Source organism: Corvus cornix, chromosome 2 (genome assembly GCF_000738735.6).
Source record: "Corvus cornix cornix isolate S_Up_H32 chromosome 2, ASM73873v5, whole genome shotgun sequence".
Classification (NCBI taxonomy): domain Eukaryota; kingdom Metazoa; phylum Chordata; class Aves; order Passeriformes; family Corvidae; genus Corvus; species Corvus cornix.
Genome location: NC_046333.1, coordinates 17,110,368 through 17,130,367, shown reverse-complemented (window position 1 = coordinate 17,130,367; position 20,000 = coordinate 17,110,368). Strand labels below are relative to the sequence as shown.

The window sequence follows — 20,000 nt, the reverse complement described above, 5'->3', positions numbered from 1 at the left end:
CACGGAACGGCCGCGCAGGCGCAGCTGCTGCCGGTACCGCGCGGCGCGGGCGCGCCGGGGAGCCAGGGCGCGGCGGGCCGTTGGACTGCGCGTGCGCGGTACCTGTGGCAGCGGTCCCCGCCCCCGCCGGTACGTGCGCGCGCCGCGCTGAGGGCGCCGGGGGGCGGGGGTGGAACAAGCCGGATAGGGGGGACGGGACGGGACATGACAGGACGGGACAGGACAGGACAGGACAGGACAGGACAGGACAGGACAGGGGCCTCGCTGCCGCTAGCGAGCGGAGGCAGCAGCTCGCACCCTGGGGCTGGGTGGGTGGGTGGGTGCGGTCCGTCCGGCTCCCTCCCTCCTCCCGTTCGCGCTTCGACTCCTTCAGGGAGCCGATGCAGGAGCGTGGTTTGGGGGCTGGTCTCGTGTCTATCCAAGTAACAAGGCCCATTTTTCACTAGAGCGCCTATCATCGGCACTGGTTGTTAAAATTGTGGGTCACGGCTAATCATAGGTAGGGGCTTTCCTCGTTCATGTCGAGCTGTGTTGCCAAAACAAAATGCCATTGGAGGTATGGGTGTAAGCTATGCTGCAACAACCCCACCCTTTTGGCATGGCGTTTATATCTGAAGTTGGGTGGGTGGATCATTTGAGCTGGTTTTACTGTTAAAGTTTTGGCAGTGGACAAAAAACTATTTCAAAGAAATGAGTTGTATTCAATGGTTGCAGGCTTCTGTGTACATGTACTTTATGCGGGTGGGTGCAAAACTGAGTTACACTGGAATGGGTTGAAATGAGTAGCTGAGTAAAGGAATTTTCATTAAGATTTTGCACCAAGTTAACTCAAGCTGATTTTAATCAATACCTATGGCCTAAATTCATAAAGCAGCCCAGATGTTACACTCATTATTTGTGTAATGCAAGTGACTGCAGCTCAAAGTTAATCTGTAGTGGAGCAGGACATGACAGGTAGGACACTGTGCTCGGCGTGGTTTTCATTCCCTTAGTTCACACACACAGCGCTTGAAATGATTCTTACATTCAGGAAATAAAGTCACTAAAATATACCGGGTTTGGGTTTATTTACTCCTAAATATAACTTTTTTACATCTGCAAGTTTAATATGAAGGTCTCTTCCTGTCCCAGGAAGGAATATGTACATACTTCTGTATGCAGTAGAGTGTGTTACTATTGCAGTACAGCTTTAGAGTAATACTGGATATTATAATTACTCCTTGCAGTTTGTTTTTCCCTTTTAATAACTATTACAAAAAACCTTTATATTGCATCTACACAGGATGACCACCTTATACTTTACAAAGATTGAGGGGAAAAGCCTGTACAGTATGATATGCACATCTTTACTCTGATCTGTGCCCTGTAATTACAGCATATCCACCAGGTCACAGCATTTGGTGCAAACACAGACTTACTGTTTGCAAGCTCAACTTCCCATAGAAGTGAGCAAATGCTCTTCCCCCTGCCCCCCTCTCAGTTTTAAGGAGATTTTGAGAGTCTTTCCCCCTTTGCTCTAAACATCACAGACAAATCATGTGCTCCAATTAGTGCTGATATTGGTGTTTATTTCTCTAAGTAAACAAAGCACAATGTTGGGAGTTTCTTGCTTCTCAGTTACTTTTTTTTTTGTGGGTAGTGTCCTCATGATTTCTCTCTCTGTCTCTCTCTCCCCTCCCCTCTCTATCCCCAAACTTATATTCAATACAATTACAGTATAGAAGTTCTTCAAAAATCCCTTGCTTGGTTTATCATCCCTTCAGAAGAGTTGAATGCAACTCTTACACAAGACCGTGAGTTATCTGTGTATTTAAGTGGGTCTTGCATTTGTTTTTTTAGAAAGAAAGTATTAAAAAAAAGTTTTCTTGGGAGGTGGGACAAATGCATGTTTTGTTAACATTTACAAGATTACAAGAAGGTAATCAAGGTAATTGCTGCTTATAAATGTGTAGTATAAAATGTGTAGTATAAAAGCAGGTGTACTAGAAGAAAAGCTACTTGACTTTTAATTCCTATAAGCAATATTATTTGCAAACAGTATTACAGTGTTAGGCTTGGATGTCTTTTTTTACCTTGAGGACATGGACTGTTTGAAGGTGGATTTGTCAGTGGAAACAAGCCGGAACTATGCAGGAGAGGGGAATAAGTCTTACTCTGAAAAATACCTCCTTGGCACTGATGAAGTTGTAGCTGGATTTATGTTTGAAGTCTTGTTCTAAGTTTTATATCCTTGATGGTTTTTTCATAGGTGTTTGCTGAAGGACTAGTTACTGTTTGTTTTTTTGTTTTTTTCTTTCTGAAGCAGCTAAGTGGATTGTCAAGTTGTCTTGGAAAAAAACCCACAATAACTCATCAGAAGATGTTTCACATTTTTCAGTATCAGCCTTTAAGACTAATAACCCAAAACAGTCTTTCTAGCGTGTGTTTAAAACTGATGCTTTCAAGACCTGTTGCATTTGCACAGATATGGAAGTCATGGTTATCAAGTCATTCTCTTCTTGGAAAGAAAAATATTATCCTGATGGGACCTCCAGGTGCTGGGAAAACAACAGTTGGGAGAATAGTAGGCCAGAAACTGGATTGCCCTGTCATAGACATAGATGACGATGTCCTTGAAACAACGTGGAATATGAGCGTGTCAGAAAAACTGCAGGATGTTGGTAATGAGGAATTTCTAGAGGAGGAAGGAAAAGCCCTGTTGAAGTTCTCAGCATCTGGAAGTGTAATTTCCCTTAGCGGGTCCAATCCAATGCACGCTGCTGGCATGCAGCACATGAAGAAAAATGGAATAGTTGTATATCTGGATGTGCCCACAACAGTCATTATGAGCAGGCTGAAATCAAAGGAAATGGATCGTATAGTGGGCCTGTCTCCTGGTATTTCTCTCAAGGACATACTTCAATTTAGGAAGCAGTTCTACAAAAGGTGGTTTGACATCCGTGTTCTTTGTGGAGGGGATATTGCAGCAGAGGTTGTAGCAGAAAAGGTACTTGACGCTGTGAAGAGATACCAAGACTCAGAACTGGAAACTTTCATTTCAACGAGGTCTAGTAGGTCTGGAAGGAGTACGGAAGAAGACTCTCATAAATTCTATTTCAGTGACGTTGTTACTCAGGGCTTAGCCCTTGATGGAGGACTCTTTGTTCCTGAGAGAGGACTTCCAAAATTCACTGCTGAAGAATGGCAAGGTCTGATAGAAGCAACTTACACTGAAAGAGCCCAGGTGATACTAGAAAGATGCATACATCCTGATGATATTCCTGCTTCTAAGCTGGCAGAAATTATTGAAACTGCATATGGAGAAAACTTCAGTTGTTCTAAAATTGCCCCAGTTAGGCATCTGGCAGGAAACCAGTTCCTTCTTGAGTTATTTCATGGACCAACAGCATCGTTTAAAGATTTTGCATTACAGTTGATGCCACATTTATTTGCCTACTGCATTCCCAGAAGTTGCAATTACTTGATTCTGGTAGCTACTTCTGGGGACACAGGGAGTGCTGTTCTAGATGGCTTTAGTCGTCTCCATGACACTGACAAACAGAGAATTGCTCTGGTGAATTTTTTTCCTGAGGATGGAGTAAGCCCAATTCAAAAATCACAAATGATTGGCTGTCAGAAAGAAAATGCTTGGTCAGTGGGTGTCAGATCTGATTTTGATTTTTGCCAGACAGCTATAAAGCAAATCTTTACTAACTCTGATTTTACTGGCTTTCTTACAGTAGAATATGGAACAGCTTTAGCTGCAGCAAACTCCATAAACTGGGCACGACTGCTTCCTCAGATAGTTTATCATGCCTCTGCATACCTTGATCTTGTTCATCAAGGTATTATTTCTTTTGGAAGCCCTGTAGATATTTGCATTCCTACGGGAAACTTTGGCAACATGTTAGCTGCTCTCTATGCTAAAATGATGGGCATTCCTATTAGAAAATGTATTTGTGCTTCCAATGAAAACAATGTTTTGACTGACTTCATAAGAACAGGTGTTTATGATTTGAGGGGAAGAAAATTAGTTTCCACTTTTTCGCCAGCAGTAGATATTTTGAAGTCCTCCAATCTTGAGCGATACTTACACCTGATTGCTAATGAAGATGGACAACTGGTGACAAAATTATTTAATCAGCTGGAAAATCAGGGCCACTTCCAGCTGCGGAAAGATCTACTTGGAAAGCTTCAACAGGACTTAGTGGCTGGCTGGTGCTCTCATGAGGACTGCCTGGCTGCCATTCACTCTGTGTACAGTACTACAGGATATATTTTGGATACACACACAGCTGTAGCTAAAGTAGTTGCAGATCGATTACAAGATAGAACTTGCCCAATTATTATTTCATCTACAGCTCATTATTCTAAGTTTGCACCTGCTATCTTGAGGGCCTTGAGGATTGCAGAAATAAACCAGAATCCATTAAGTCAGCTACACCTGCTGAGTTCTTACAGTGCTCTGCCTCCAATCCACTGGGGCCTATTAGAGACCCTGAAAAAGACAGGAAATGGGGATCACCAGGTCTGTGCTGCTGATATGACTGCACTGATGTCCCATATAGAAACCTTAATTCAAAATCATTTTATGAAAGTTTTTTGAGCAACTGATCCAATGTCCACAATTGTAATACCTTCTTAACAAGCTGCATGTTTTACTAAAGCCATTGTTCATCTGGCCTGTGTCCAGTCCACAGCTTATCACACAGTTTTAGATTCAGTTGTCGAGCTTTCAACAGTATTTGTAAGTAATGTGTGAGATTTCTAGTGGTGGTGAAAGGTTGTGAATCGAGAGTGTAAAACTGTTAAGAGGAAGAGCATTTTGCGGATCACACACAGTAGAGAAGCCAGTACTGCTGGCTTTCCTTGGCAGTGCTGTCTCCTTCACAAGCCTGAAGGATCCTCGATGGAAGGAGGCAGATAATGAAGTCTGACCTTTCTGGAACTAATAGCTCTGGTTTTGTTGCCACAATGATGTGAACCTTTGGTCAGTGGATGTTCTAATTAAACTTCCACTCATTTCACTTAGGGCACTGAAACATAATAAGATAATAAAATGGTGTTCATATGTTACTAACGAGAGTTGATTTCACTACAAAGATTAAAGTATCCTTGTATTATTATTAGTCCTTGAACCATTGACTTTTGTGATATATTACCTTCTATGTATTGTGTGGCCAGTGTCTAAGTAAAAAAATCTGATCTTTTTTTTTTAGTACCTTTTTCTCCCAAATATTTTCCTGTGTCAAATAGAATACCTAATTCAATATTTTTAATATATTTGAGGTGTGGCTCTTCCTCCACTGTCTTGTAGTCTTTTTCCTAGATGTTTTTTATTTGAACTTTCAACTTTAGAATCCTTTTTTAGTACTATAGGAGAATCTGCTAGTAGTAACAGCCATCTTCTTAAATAAGAATCAGACTTCACCATTTATTTGCATATGTTTTTTGTATTATGTTTTGTCTTTGAGATCATATAGCTTTTCTTGTTCTAATACTTATGTTTTCATATTTTTCATAAGTTAATTTCCTTGATGTTCTGTTCTATTCATGCTTTGCATGAATTAGCGTAAGAAATAAGCTTCCCAAATTGCTTGGCATCTCATCAAGGAAAGTGAAGGATGAATTCCAGTGTGATAGCATCAGAAGTGTTCATTATGTAACCTAAAATATATCTACGTGGTTTTGCTAATCACAGGCTCTTTGCTTTTTTTTTTTTTCCCTGAAGAAAAAATAGACTGGATTGTCCTGGGAGATCATGTGGTTATGGACAAATGTATTCTGCTAATTGAAGATTATATTTCGCAAGGACATAAACTACATTTCACACTATGAGAAATGGTAAAATGATGTATTGGAAGTTTTGAGTGGCATGCAGTTAAAGGTAAAGAGCTAAGAATCTTCAGATATAAGGACATATAGATATGGGAAGTTGTGTTTCCTACTAAGATTCAAATAATCTGGTAATTGATAACATTTTTTTTTGCCTCTTCAGTAGGCAACATTTCCTACATTCTCTTGGGGCTTTGAACTGTTGCCGTATCTGACAGCTTCCTCTATGTGCCTGCTTGTACTTTTTGCCACACTAGAAGTGAACAAGACACCATCTAGCAAACTATTTTAAAGAATTGTCATTTCCTCCAGCGTAAGGTAAAAGTCTCAAGCATGATGTGCCTTTGCCACAGTGAATCCATACACAGTATCATTAAATGTAGCTGAGAACATGGGTGTGACACAGTAGCTTTCTAGATTCTCCCATTCTTAGATACTTTTTTAGGACCTTTCTAGTTCTTTGCTCGAACCTCATTCACTATGTCTGCAGGAACTTTGAAAAATAACTTTTTGTTTTCATGGAATTGTGAACAGACCAGGTTGGAAGTGATCTGAAAACATCCGGGCCAATCTTTTGTGACTAAGGGAGCCTAGATGAGACTATGTAGCACCCTGTCCAGTTATGTCTTAAAAACTTCCAGAGATGGAGACTCTTCCACATTGCTGGGGCGATTGTTCCAGTGATTGTGTTCTCACTGAAAAAATTTGTTTCTTATATCAAAATGAACCTTCTCCTGGTGCAGCTTCCCCCTTGTCATCTCCATATGGCTCCTTGGAAGAGAGAGCCTCCAATCTCTTCCTAACCACCACTGAAGCATTGGAAAACTGTGCTGAAGTGCCCACTGAACCTCCTCCAGTGTGGAAAGATTTGACTTACTCAGTGTCCTTGCAGGGCAGGGGAATTTTCATCATTTTCCAAACATGGCATGAGAAAGACCATGATTATGTAATTAAAAAAAAAATCCAAGTCCTGTAAGAAAAAGTTTCATAAGCATATTGCCAAGAAAGAAGCAGTGCTCGTATCAGTGTTGAGTGAACATCCACCTTGTATTTATGTATGTTCCAGTCTGATTCTTACAGTAATTCCAAGTGGGAAAAAAATGTAATTTTTTTCTCTGGATGTGCTCCGTACAAAACCAGAATTCTAAATCTTGAAAGCAGAAAAAAAAAAAACCAAACAAACCAAATTGCCTGGATTGAATTACTGGGACAAGGTTTGGTTTCAGCATACAGACTTGGTGGAAATCCTGCAGTACCTAGTTCCATGGGGCTTAATTCAATTTGGCATGACAGGGCAATTTGTCACACACTGTTACAATACTTTGTGGAAACATCTTCAAAGAAGAGCTTGTCTTCTTAGAAAGTACCTGAGAGGGAAGAACTGAGATTCTAAACAAGATAAGACTAGAAGCCAACATCCTACCCTGAGATAACTCAGTGTTAGATAAACTGGTCAGAAATAAACTAGCAGGGGTTTTATTTTGGCATGACTTAATCATTATTTCAAAGTTCATGGCAGTAACCCAAGTATGGTTTGAATTTCTAGTTGCTGCTTTCCTATCACATGAGCCATTATAGCAGTTGATATAAATTAAATAAGTAAAAAAATGAGCACTTGTACTTAGGTAAGGGCTTTCAACGTGGACTAAAGGTATATAAGGGCAGTGGTTAATGAGCACATACAGTATTAATACATTTCTCAGAGTGTCTGTTAACTTCAGTAAACTATTTTTGTGCACTACATCTGCTTGTGGATCCTAGTAATGGACATTACAAAATGCTGCAGTAGTGTTGTGATCCTGGATGTACATAGTATTTGTGACCTGGTGTTAATGCTGTGTTCTCGTAGCTGTAGTGTACAGTCTTTTGTTCTGCAGGGCCTACAGGAATGGAAGGGAAAAAATTTCCAGCATGCTCAGAATAGCTGGCTGTGTGTACATAGGATAGCAATCCCCCTTTCTTCCCAGCTTAGATTTTCTTAGTGTCAGTAATATACCGTGGTTCAACAAATATTGTGCTACTGCTATAGTCCTTTTTTTCCCCACTGTCAGTATTATGAAAGATTCAAAAGGCATTAAAGACTGGGCATAAGTGCCCTTTTTGTCTTGTGTGTTCAGCGTGCAGACACTGTGCACACTGAGTGCTGCCATACGTTATTTTCTATTAACATCTTAAGGCAAAGGTGGTGTGCCAATGGTACAGAACAGCAAATCTATATTGTGCTGGTTAGCAGGATTCTTTAAGCCATTTAGGTTTGCTGTGTACACAGTTCGTTCCTATTTGTCTAGCAGGATGTTGCAATATCAATCAACAAAATCCAGGTTGATGGAGAGTGTGAGCATGCAGAACTACACATTTCCACTGGCTTTGTTGACCCAGCGTAATAACATAGCTTTAGTTAAGCTGTTATTCTTCTGTACAGATAAATCTTTGCTGAACACTTGCTACTACATGGAAAACCTTAGGGACAAATTGAACAAATGTAAGGACAAATATAATGTCTATGTTTACACTTTTTATTTATGTGAGAAATGCTTTGTTTTGCTTACAGATGTACCAGGTGCTCATTACTTGCATTTAGTCACAGCCCTTCTTCTCAGGGTGACAGAGAGTAATGTAAGGTAAAGGATGAATAGAGCATCAGAAGATAATTTTGTGTTCTTAATATTTTATGATCTAGAAAGGATTGCTGTTTACAGTTTTGAGGTGCTGGAACATTTTATCTGATGGAACTCTACAGGGAAGATTCTTGTTGTTCAAAAGGTCAGCTTTGCTTTCAAGGACATCAAGAACAGACATTGCTATTAAGTATATCATGTTTGGCATACCTGAAATACACATTACTCATTTGTATCCACTGTATTTTTTTCTAAATAAATACTGCAGGATCCACACTATAGCACTTTCTTTGCAAATATGTTTGTAAATCCTTATCAATCTGCTATGAAGAAAATCTACTAAAATAAGTGGTTTTCGGAGTTTGATATTCTTAAGTCATGAAAGATGTGTTCCATCCTGTGTTTCCTTGAAAATTAGGGGTATAGTTGATGACAATGTCGTAATTCACTGCTAAGACTAAGGTTTTAGTGAGATAATCTGCATCATTCTGGAAGGAAGTATGTATAGAAAAAGAAACACAGATCAAAACCAGCAAATGTCTAAACACTCTGTTTACATTGCACCACAGATTTGTCCAGTGCTGCATGCAAAGCCTGTATTCTGAGGATTAGTATGGAAAAGCAAATCTCTGACTGTTTAATGTTTCTTATTCATGTTTAGTTCAGTGGAGAGATGAGCTAGTTGTCTGTTAGCTGTTGTGAAGCAACTTTGGTACACTTCTAATATCATTTCAGGATCATGGGCTTAAAAATTACTTGAATGGTTTAAACAGCAATGAGCAGTTAATGTCAGAGAATTAATGTGAATGGACCATTGATTCTGAACATGTATTAGCAGCTTAAGGAGGATTTAAATGTCACTGTGTTTTTTCACAGCAGTTACAATGTGCTCAGCTTGCTTATGAGAACTGGGAAGCTGGTGCTTCAGATTTTTCAGAATGTAGCAGTCTAAAAGATGACTCTTGCTCTTGCTCTCCAGTTTAGCTAAAACTTTTGAAGATCTCCTAGACATAGATCTGTTTGTCCCTTTTACTCGAGAAGACTTTATTCCCTGATAAATGTTTAAAATGCTGTCTGGCCTCTTTCTTGACTGTATAGGAAAATTATTTAGCAGAGTTAAGAAAACACCTGATTTACTTGCTTATGTACAGTATCTTATAGAATTTAACCAAGGAGAGCATCCACAGTGTGTTCCTTGTGCAACATAGGAACACATTTTTCATAAAAAGTGTGTCTCAAGTTTCATGAAATCAGTTACATAGCACCAGCATTGTTACTCCAGCATTTTATTTAGATATTTTGTCACTGAGATTTGGAATAGACTTAGATTTTCAAATAGTTTATTTTATTTTAAAGAAGTTATTGTTATAGAAACATGCAAGGTATCACCCCCAAATTTAAAATTCATCATGACAATAATTGAGTCAAACCCAAAACACCTTGAAATGTAAATCAGAAAGGAATGACTGAACAGATTTGTTATGTGCATTCACACAGGATTTGGCTCTTAACCATGAGTTTATTAAGAACATAGGAGGAAATAAAGTAATGATTGTTAAAATCTACAAATGCCATGAAACTTAAATACTAAGGAGCCACTTAATCAGAGCAAGATTAATTGCCTGGTTAGGAGCTGTAAGCAATTTGCATTTCATTCTGGCCTAAAGCAGACCTGTGTTTTTCGGACCATAGAGGTTTGAGAACATACTTAACAAGTTGAACAATTTGTGGTAGGAAGTGCTGACTTTGAATAGTGTCTGGAAATGTGCATTCTCAACCGAACACAGATTTTCAGCATGCCTTGTGGTCAAAAGGACCAGTGAGATCCTGAGGTTAGAAATGGGAATACTGTCAGGGAAGTAGTACTACTGTCTGTATTTGACTTTGGTGTAACCTTTTGGAAGAATATTATGCCAAATTTCAGTAGTCACAATTTTCAGTAATGCTGGGAAGTTGGACAGAAAAGTCATGAGAGCGATAAAAGTATTAAAAAGAAGCACTGGCATGAGAGTCTCAACAAACAGAATCTGCTTAGTTTAGTGAAAGAAGAATCAGCCTAGATGAATCCTCTTTGGAGAAAAATTGATAATAATGAACTGTTCCACCTAACAGAGAAAGATCCAGCAAGTCTAAGCAGAAGTCGGACATGTTACAAAAAGAGATAAAGGTACGTAACCGAACAGTAAGGTATCCCTAGTCTGGACATATTATATGATTTCCTGAAAAAATGTGATTTGATAGAAAGAGGACTAATTCAGACAAGTCAGACCCATGTTACACAAGAGGTCAAACCAAACAATCACAAGTCGTGTTTGGCTGCCCCAGGAGTAACTTGCCTGTTAACAAAAGCATGAACAGCATTTCACAGAGGTTTGAGAGCTAGAGATTGTGAACTAATTTCAGTTCTGCTGTGGTGTGATCAGTACACAGAGGAAGTTGTGTGCTAAATAGCCTACTGGATATGTTTAGCCATGTTCTTTCTGTCTCCAGAGAATTGCAAATGGACTGCTAATGCACACCCTGACTTGACTCATGGCTATTAGGATATGCCTCATTAGTTTTAAATTTCATTATACAATTCGCCTTGTGATGGTTTGGGCTATATATACTTTCATTATGAAAATGAGGTGAACAGCACAGGAGGAAAGTGTCTGTGTAAATGTCAGCTTTATTGAATGTAGCTAATTATTATTTATTTTTCCAAACTTTTTAAAGTTAGAGATCTTTTAAAATTTATTAGATATTTTTGGACCCCTTTTCTCTCTGCTTTTACAAGCAACTTGCAATCCAATGGCCATTTTCAATTCATTTTCAGCTCATAAGATTTATATGACAAATGGGAAAATCCAATGCTTCCTTTTTGTGGTTAAACTTGAACTTTTATATACCAGTTAAAGCTTAGAGAAGGTAAAATGTACTCACAGGTTCTGCTCTAGCAATGTATTTTGATTAAAACATATTTGCTGGCGATTGAATCACGAACTCAGACCAGCAGGGAATCTGAATCGTTTCTTCAAAGGAGTGAGTCGGTTTTATACGCTTTTCTAAGGCACAGGATTTCCTCATATGGCATGACCTATCCCGTATTGCCACATCAGCAACACACTTCCTAAATGCCCTTCTATGGGATGGTCACTCACTGTTCACTCGTCCGTCAGCTCCTGGCAGGCTCCTCTCCGTAGGGGTCTGCCGTGTGACGCCTCTTTCCCCAGGGTCCAGTAGAGACAAGCCTCTGTGTGCCACCATGTGCTCCTTTGTGCTGCCATGTGCCTCTGCAGGCAGGTTTTACAGCTCACAACCTAATTCTCTAATTCCCCATAATTCTCCCTTTCCTGTTTTATACAAATAAAAATTATGACAGTTATTAAACAGGTAGAACTTTGAGAAACAACATAAAGTTGTCTAAAGCTTTTACTATCACTCAGAGTCTGCAACTGCTGGAAGGTCATGTTGAATCTAGAGAAGACTTAGAAAGTCTTTCTTAGGCAAGACTTTTAAGTTTACTTTGAAAGAGGGTCCAGCTTTTGTAAGCTCAAATTAGCAAGTCAAAATGACTTGACTACACTTTTAGGGCAGAAACCCCTGGGTCTGATGGTATAAATCCCTAGTCAGCCAAGGCTAGGGCTTGGCCTTGACTGAGAGGGTTTCTCAAAAATACTTATAAAATTGCTTAAAAACTTCAGTAATATCATTCTGAATGCGATTGAAAAATTAAGAACATATAAAATTTTTTACAGTCTTTTGTGGGGGGTACACCCCATCTCTGCATTCCCCCTTTTCTGTTCTAACAATATGTAACACGAACATCTTTCAATTTACCCAATTCAGGAAAATATGGAACATAACATGCAGTTTTCTTACTATGAACAATAAAATAATACATCTAATACAACAAGTGTGCACCAAGTAAAAATAAGCAAGGTAATATCATTAACTGCTTAAATACTTCACTGTTTCACAGAATATATATAAATCTAGGCTTTGGACATTACAATTATAATAACATTAACTTTTTAAGTGGTTTCAAAAGGTTTCAAAAGGTAACAAGTCTAATTCTTGCTTTAAAAAATAGCTTACAAATTATAATTATTTTCTATCACAAAAATCAATCAGAACAATGCAGGGTGTCACAAGGTGGTGTGGTAAAAAAAAGCATTAGCTTGCAGCTGCTCTCGCACAAGCTGGTGCAGATGCTGAATGCTGCAGGCTCCCCCACCCCCAAGGAAGGGGCAGGAGACAGGAGCCCGGTTGTAGCGGCTTGAGTCTGGCTGTCCGTGTGGGTCCCCCTGGCCACGTGGGCCCCGCTGGCTGTGCGGGCCTGGGTGGCCGCGCAGCTCTGCAGAGGTCCTCTGGCGGCCGGCAGAGGTCCGCCAGCCCATCTCTTCACCTCTTACATGCAGAGAGCCGCCCATGGCCCCCGCCTTGCGCTGAGCAGAGCTGCAGCCCCGCCAGCTTTCAGCGCCGCTGATCCCGCCCATCCACGGTGTGGGGGCGGCCTCCGGGCGCGGCCGCCACGCGACTTTGCCATGTGCTCACCAGCGCTGTGCGGCCCCGCCAGGCGCTCGCCGGTGTGTGCCCTCTGCTGCCGCGCGCTCGCGTTCTCCCCTGCCGCATCTGCTGCTGCTGCACTTCCGCAGAGGGCAGAGACATAACGTGGTACCAGGCATTATCGCTGGCCAGTGTTCCTGCTGCTTGCAGCAGCACTTCAGGTCCCATGGGGCTCACCGACGGACGCACAGATAGGCTTATAATGAATTCCTCACACGGGGCACCATTTGCTGGCGATTGAATCTTGGACCCAGACCGGCAGGGAATCTGAATCTTTTATTCCAAGGAGTGAGTTGGTTTTATACACTTTTCTAAGACACAGTATTTCCTTATATGGCGTGATCTATCCCATGTTGCCACATCACCAACACACTTTCTCAATGTCCTCCTATGGGGTGGTGACTCGCTGTTCACTCGTCTGTAAGCTCCCAGCAGGCTCCTCTCCATAGGGCTCTGCCGTGTGACACCTCCTCCCCCAGGGCCCGGTGGAGACAAGCCTTTGTGTGCCGCCATGTGCTCCTTTGTTCTGCCGTGTGCCTCTGCAGGCAGGTTTTACAGCTCACAACCTAATTCTCTAATTCCCCATATATATTTTCTTTACATTTTAAACTAATTCACTAAATTATATCTAAATAGAGCAGGCATTTAGGGGACTTTTCTACTAAGTATCTGTGGCAATCTGATTCTGTTTAAAATGGTAATAAATGCATCCCATCTCATAATGAAACCAGTGCTCCCTGCATAATTAATTTGCATTTTATACAGATGAGGATGGGAAAGCCATATTCACAGTAGTTTTCAACCAGAAAGGTTAATAAAAGGATTCTATGCAGTTCTGAAACACCGCACAAGTGACTCATTTCTGCAAAACCAGTATTTTGCAAGTGAAAGTTTTAGTGAAATTTACCTGGAATCGTTGTTCCATACAGCTCTTATCCACAAGGTGGCATTCCTAACGGGGGTTTGCTAGACATGGTCATTTCTTGCAGTTTTTGAAGGGCTGTAAGTGAAAGGCAGTCATAAGCATTTGTAATATTATACAAGCTTTTTATGTTTTCATTTTTATAAAGTGTAATTAAGAGTAATTAAAGTCAGAAACCTTAATGATAATTAGATCAGTACTCATTGATTGTGGAGTATCCAGAAATATGTGATGGTTCCAGGTTAACAAAACAACACATTCATTCATGGCATTATATGCTACTAGAGACTTTTCAGCGGTAAATCTGAAATCAATTTTGCTTTAATGAAAGAGTCTAAAATAATAATTTAAAAATTCTCTAAATCAAGAGCACAAATAATACCTAGGTCTTGTATGCAAACCTCAGTGTTTGGTGTTTTGAAAATGATGTGGCATATGGGGAGCTTGTAGTGAGTTCTGGGTTAAGGAAGGGGAGATAACAGTGTTCTTGGGAAAAAGCTGCATAGATTATGTCTTACTCTGCAGGGGAGGCTTTTTCATAGTTTCATGTTACAATGACCAAGCAACTTATTTTCATATGCCTGTCATCCAGGCTGATAACTGAGCCCGCAGGCAGTTCTGCTTTTCTTCAGGCTTTGTATAATTTTCAGTTTCTTGTAATCTTTGTATGCTAAATTCAAATGCCTTGTTATTCTTTTTCTTTAAATACAAGTTTGAAGGGAGTATAATACAGCCTGCTAAACCAATACAAGTGCACTAGATTTTATATAACAGGGACATGCATATTGTACTTTTCTCTCCTGTGGTTAAGGTCTTGATCTTACTTTGCTTCTTTTGCTGACTCTGTAAGATCAGACCTGAGCTAAATAATCATTTATATTTCCATTCTAGCTTGTGCCCTACTTGCATTTTGGTTTGCAAAAAAAAGACATAACCTAAAGTTTGTGCTTAAACTGTAATCCAGTGAAAATTGTGGAATTTTTTCCAGGTCTATTTCAAGTCAACAGAAAGGAATATGAGTAGATTTTTGTTTGTTTGATGTATTGTTTTGTGGTAGCAAAACTTCTGTGGAGTTTTTCCTAACGCTTAATTCCTGCTAATTCCTCTGCTCCCTGTGCTGACTCCCACCGATGCCTCAGCCCTCTGGGTTTGGTTCCTGTCACTTAACACAGCTGAAAGGACAGAGCAGCGGCTGCATCCACGGCTGACACTAATGACAGTCATTGCTGAGTTAGTGGGCACTACTTTGACATTAAGCAGATGTTCTTTTTCCTAACATGCTGTTGTACCTCTATCATCTCTCAAAGACGAGTCTGCGAAATAAAATACGAATTCCTATTTACTGAAAGCAGTTGTCAGTCAAAAAAAACCCCACTTTCAGAATATTTAAGATGGTAGAACCTACCTGCTTGTTGAATCTGGCAAGCACTGTAGAAGCAAACCTTCTGAGTTGGTAGTATCTTGTGCTGACTACCAGTAAAATTTGAGGGCCTGAACATCTACCACATGCCACAAATTTTAAAGAAATGTGGTGAAAATTACTATTTCCAGGATGTGGAAATGGCTGGACAAAGAAAGTTATACATAACAATTATGAAGCATTAATGAGGAAGAAAATTATTTGTTGTTGTTGCCTTTCAGGTTAAGCTACACACTGGATTTTCATTACAGTAGTTAGGTGTAGCAGTAGGTGAATAGATGGGGGCAACATTCTTCTGAGAAGAGCAAGAAGTCCCACAGGGGAGGTTTAGGAAAAACAAATGTATGAAAAAACAAATGGAAAGAAACATTCTCCGCTCTGATGGCTGCCATGTGGAAAGGGCTTATTGTGAAGGGCGGTCTGTAGATAGAACTGTACACAGCTATACAAGGGAACAGGTTAGTCAAGGTAATGGCAGGGTTCAGGGTCCCCAAAAATGCTGTAATGTGTAGGGTGTGATGGACATCAGCAGGAGAAATCAGTAGTCTGGAGCATCGCTGATGTTGCTTCTGGGACATCTCATGATGTTGGATCAGATGGATATGTACTCCAACTCCCAGAAATGGGGGAAAGAAATTATGCTGAATTTGCCCTTTTGCCTGAGGGTCTCTCAGTTATGTGACAGGGATGATAAGTTCATATAAACAAGCACTTGCAGGTAATACTGTCGGAAAAAATGGCTGTACTGACTGTAGACAAATAATAGTCCTGATACTTCATGATGGATCTGGAAATTACTTTGCTAGTACAAAGCACGTCAGGGGCTAATTTGATGCGGTTTATTGCTTGCAAGAGGTGGATTATAAATGTTTGGAATTGCATCTTATGTAACTGCTGGTGGATAAGCATAGGTATGAGTAAGTGTGAACTGGGAAAGGAAAATTTGATACTGGGAATTGTAACCACAAGTATTATCACTTCCCATATGTAACAAACTTATGCCTAGGGCAAGGAAGCACAATTACTGACAAGCTGTGTTTGCTCATGCAGGTGATTGTATTGCTGTAAGTGATGTATCACTCTGGATTACATTTTTTGATGAAAGACTTTTCTGGAATGATCGTACTCCAAAGAAACTTTGGAGTTGTTTGCCTTCAATAGATGACCAGGTCTGCCTTTTGAAAATGTTAAATTTGTAAAGTACTTCCCTGGGGGTTTTAAATTGGTGGAAGACAAAGGGTCATTATTCAACATGGAGGTTTGCTTCCTCAAGTTAGTCACATAATCTCTTTCAGTCTCTCCCTTTGACTTCCTCAGTCTCAGAAATCTACAACTACGTATTTTAGAAAATTATCAGATACTTAAATATTTAATATACTTCCAAATTGTATGATTTTACTTTATCTGTTATCAAAAGAATATGCTGGATTCTCTGAAATTATATTAGGTGCTGAAGATACACTGATGATTTCTGAAAACAGAAAAACTGTCCTCACTTCTTTTACAAAAGGCAAAACGATGTTACATTTTCAAACTGTTAAATCTAGCTTTTAAGTCCTGATTCCAGGAAGTGTGCAGCACCTGAATTGCCAACATCTTTGTTCATTGTGCTCCTGGGTCACTGATGGTAAAGTTCTTACTTTCTTATGCATTTCTATTATTGTGAAAAGAGATAGTTTTATGTCTAGATACCTTTCTTCTCAGAGGGATCTGAATGCAAAATAGAGTTATCCACTGTGTTACTTTGTCCTGACACTAGAATTACTTTACTAAAGACAAATCAAACCTAATACCCAGTCAACCCCTGTTCAAAATACAGTGATGAAGCTGAGCCAGAAGATACTGAGTGCAAAGTGAACTTTTCAGTACTGTATAGAGCCAGTATAAAAGCTAGTTGAAAACTACTTCACAAACTACTAAGATCTCTGTAGTGCCCAATATCAAACAAATTGTTACTCATTTCTGCAAGGCACAGCTGACAGCTGGTGGAAGAAATATAAATCACTTTTTAAAAAAATCTGTCCAAAATAAAATTTGCCTTCTGTGAGCACTTAGCTTGTTGTGCTAAGCCTCAGGGTGAAGAGTGGATCTCCCATGTCCCATGGTGGTGGCTCTTCGGTCAGTTCAGGGACAGCAGAAGCATCATCTTCATTTATGAGGTTTTTTCCCTTGTATTAATTGCATGATCTGCTTCATAAATCAACTTACATTTAAATGGAACAGCTTAAAAGTAATTGTGCAGCTGAGCAACTGATGAGTTATTGTGCCTTATGGCTGTGTGGGTAAGGACCAAAAAGACAAAAATTGGTCTCTTTAACCTCCAATGTCCCTTAACTCTCCTCCAATGAGTTTCCTGTCACTTTAATTTAAAATGTATTTTGATCACCTTATGAAAGCAATTCTATGATGCATGTATCTCCAGTTCCCCAGAAACAATTGGCCAGTCCTGTGTTCCTAAATTCCCTTCTGTATATTGCCTTTCCTTTTTCCTTTTTTGATAGCTGTAATAGATGTTGTTAGGGATGATGCTGTGTGTAGATCTGGTTTTAGAGGATAGACAGAAGAAATAAACAATATTTGGAGTGTCATTGAGACCACCTTGGTAATTTTTTTTTGCTTGCAAAGCAGATGTCTCTGTTATGCACTCAAATTCTTCACCACCACCCATTATCATAAAGTCTTTTTAGCATAACTATTTTTTAATTCTCTAAGCTTTTTCATGGCACAATTTAAAATCAGTCTTTGTAGGATAAATTTCAGTTTATATTACAACTCAAAATACAAGAATCATAATTTTTTTTTTTTAAATCTTGTAATAAGAATTTTGCAGTTAATGTAATTAAGTTCCTTTCAGGCTAATACTTGGGCTGCAAATCAAGAGTTTTATTTTCCTTTTGCAATCAAGTACCCTTTGAAATGTTCACACTTAAGTTCTGTGAACTGTGTTGTCATTCTGTGTTGTGACACTGTTGTCACTCTACTTCTGTCAGCAGGATTTTAAAAACTGCCATGAGTTCTGACTGGAAGGAAAAGTGTATGTATGCAACAATTTTCAGTGGAAAGGAAAACTAGAAGACATTATTTTGTTATTATAACTTCACCTAAGAGGAGAAGAGGTGCATATGTATGTGTGTGGATATTTGATAAGTTTATATCTTTCTCAGAAAGCTTCAAAGTCATGATTTTTGCAACACTTCAACTTGATATGGAGATGCTGGGGTTTTTTTCCCCCACCTTACTCCTACCCAAATTCATTAGTGAATGACACAAAAATTTTAAAAATCAGACTTCACTATGTAGAAAGTAAAAAATGGTGGGGGGAAAGAGCAGCAAAAATCAGATCCAGTGAAGACTCAGAAGCTGGATGCAATTCTGCTGAGTATCTGTAATTTAAAGCCCAAGACTGAAATTCTGACCACTTAAACAAGTCCTTTAACCATGGCCATGACTAAGGCTTCCCCTAGCCTTAAGATCCTACTATAAAAGTGGAGCTGTCGTTTTCTTGAGAGATTTGTGTACATGCCTGCTGCAGTGAGGCTAGGTACCACGGAAACAGCTTTTGCGGGGGGGCAGGGGCAGTGCTGAGAGGAGTGGTTCTACTTCTTGTCTGGCAATAATTCTGAGCTAAAAGAGGAAGAAAGCATTAAAATTTTTATTTAAACCCTCAAAAATTGTGTTTAACATGGAATGAGCATTTATAGTTTAGCAGTCTGTTTATCTGAGACTGTATGATTTTATGTATATGCACATGTATATATAATGTACATGTATACAGATTGTATATGTATTTCAGTTTGTTGTGTGCATGGAATATCATGCTCACTGGATCATTGTGACCCATCTTGACTGATACATCTCAGATCATGTGCTGAAAGAGATGTGCATCCCCGTGAAGGAAGAGATGTGCATCCCTGTGGGTACCAGTCTGCTGCATCATCACATCCAGATGGGATCTGGCCGATGCAGTTGTCCTTCCTACTCAATGTGAGTTTGATGTCACAGAGGGACCACACAACTTCCCTGAGCTGTGCTGTCAGGTTCAGGGCATCCGCAGCCCAGGGCTCCAGCTGGCCTTGACCCTTGGCTGGTTTTGTGCAGCTCCGTTGCCTGACCCTGGTTCACCATCACTGAGGAAGCTGTCGCTGAGCTCTGAGAGTTTGTAAACTGAAACCATGCAAGATAAGAAAAGTAAAACCAGGCAGAACTGAGTGTGCTGAGCTGGGAACACTCTCAGGGATTGGGCACAAATACTGGTGGGGAATCTAAAAATCTGAGGGAGAAAGCAAAGACTTAGAAGATGGCATCTCTGCAACTATGAGGACTTGAACTGATTTACTGGAGTATTTTGACATGAATGAAAGACCTTTCTTATTAAAGTATGCAACACCAATAAAAAGCAACAGAAACCACTTTGTATGCTTTTCTCTTTTTTCCCCCTCTCCCTTTTCCTCTTCCATATGGATCTTCATCTCATCAGCTCCCTCCTGACCCATCTGAAGGATGCTTCTCTGATCAGCCTCTGGTCAAAAGTGCCTCTTGATACCCTTTACTGCTTTCATTTTGCTCTGTGAATCATACATGCCTGAAGGCACCCTTGGCATGTGGTACTGTTCTCTCACTGCTCTTGACCCCAATGTCCACACTGGCATGGTGTGGTGGCCCTGAAGCTCTGCAGTGA

General features: G+C 39.9%; 1 protein-coding gene across 5 annotated transcripts; it reads left to right on the top strand.

The window, feature by feature from the left end:
• Window positions 1–40: 40 nt before the first annotated feature.
• Window positions 41–19,731, top strand: THNSL1 (threonine synthase like 1). Of its 5 annotated transcripts, none has more exons than XM_039548503.1 (3): window positions 41–129; window positions 1,717–1,793; window positions 2,303–19,731. In XM_039548503.1, the coding sequence occupies exons 2-3, from the start codon at window positions 1,773–1,775 to the stop codon at window positions 4,583–4,585; spliced, it is 2,304 nt and encodes a 767-aa protein (XP_039404437.1). In that variant the 5' UTR covers window positions 41–129; window positions 1,717–1,772; the 3' UTR covers window positions 4,586–19,731. The 5 variants fall into 5 exon arrangements, with proteins under 5 accessions (XP_039404437.1, XP_039404438.1, XP_039404439.1 ...); XM_039548504.1 differs by having other exon boundaries at window positions 56–129; window positions 1,722–1,793; XM_039548505.1 differs by lacking the exon at window positions 1,717–1,793 and having other exon boundaries at window positions 64–129; window positions 2,306–19,731.
• The last annotated feature ends 269 nt before the right edge of the window (window positions 19,732–20,000 follow it).

Coding starts and splice junctions, on each gene's coding strand:
- THNSL1 (XM_039548503.1), top strand. CDS start 1,773: ATGCAACTCTTACACAAGACC. Junction 1,794..2,302: donor TGCAACTCTTACACAAGACC/GTGAGTTATCTG, acceptor TTCTTTCTGAAG/CAGCTAAGTGGATTGTCAAG.